This window comes from Prunus dulcis, chromosome 2, assembly GCF_902201215.1.
Source record: "Prunus dulcis chromosome 2, ALMONDv2, whole genome shotgun sequence".
NCBI classification, from domain to species: Eukaryota; Viridiplantae; Streptophyta; class Magnoliopsida; order Rosales; family Rosaceae; genus Prunus; species Prunus dulcis.
Genome location: NC_047651.1, coordinates 798,869 through 800,004, shown reverse-complemented (window position 1 = coordinate 800,004; position 1,136 = coordinate 798,869). Strand labels below are relative to the sequence as shown.

At 43.2% G+C, this 1,136-nt stretch overlaps 1 protein-coding gene across 1 annotated transcript; it reads right to left on the bottom strand.

Moving 5' to 3' along the window:
- Positions 1 to 809, bottom strand: LOC117617314 (exopolygalacturonase-like). The gene has a single exon (XM_034346652.1). The coding sequence runs from the start codon at positions 807 to 809 to the stop codon at positions 219 to 221; it is 591 nt and encodes a 196-aa protein (XP_034202543.1). The 3' UTR covers positions 1 to 218.
- Positions 810 to 1,136: the final 327 nt, after the last annotated feature.

The window sequence follows — 1,136 nt, the reverse complement described above, 5'->3', positions numbered from 1 at the left end:
TATCAGGCAGTGTTACTGCCAAATTCACAAGGGAAGTTTTCAGTGATGAAAATTGGGATCAAACAGGTCAACAATGGTATAAGAGGGCTCTAAATCCTGTTGGCTTTGATGAAAATTGTGTTGTGTATTCATTTATCTTGGACAAAGGAGAGAACATATAGCACAAAAGCAAAGTAGAACACAACAATTTCTGTATAGAGAGCATTAATTAGTACTTTCTACTTCTTGGACAAAGGAAGAGGTGCCAAGGACGATGTAGCACAACCAAGAGCCTTTGTCACGCCAGTAATTGTGGGCTTGACATTAGAACACATAGAGGTAAGAGGGCCCTTGTTTCCACCGTAGGTGAGATCAATGTCAGTCAACTCCACATTCTCACACGGTATGCCCGTGGTACATACAAGCTTGACTGCAAGTGGAGTGAAAGATGAGCCCTTAATGTTCTTGAAGCTAACATTGCTGATCTTAACTTTTGACGGAGGCTTTTGTTCACACTGAGTATATGGGCAGTACAATTGGTCTATGAGGATAGGGTTACTGACATTAACCATGATAATATCCTCATAGTGTATACCCGAGGCAGTGCTAGGCGAAGGAGAATCTGGAAATGTTTTGATTCTCACACCGTTCTCCGTATTAGTCAGGGTGCAGTTCTTAACTATGATCCCGGTCACATCCTTTTCTTCCTTATATTTCCCAAGGCTTCCAATGCTTATTCCATGGCCTGGGCCACAAGTAACATCAGTCACTGTGATTTCGTGGGACCTGAAATAATAGCTAAGAAAGAACAATGTGCGGGTGATAGACATGCATAAGAAACAAAATTTGACAAGGGATAACGAGTACCTTTCATAGAACTTGGCATAGAGTTGGACAATGGAACTTGGGTATGCAACATAGCATGAAACACTTTATAATCACGATGCCAAATAGGAGGTCATGTAGGATGAGTGGAGTGACGGGTTGGTTCCAGACGAGGAGATGGGTGAGCCATCACCGATGAATCTGGTTCTGTGGGGGCAGAAGTGATGGGAAGAGTTGGAGGAAGAGAAACCGGCTCCGGCGAGGCAAGAGGAGTGGAGTTATGGTGGTCTGCATGAATGGTGGAAGAATTATTAGATTCATCCACAGGAATA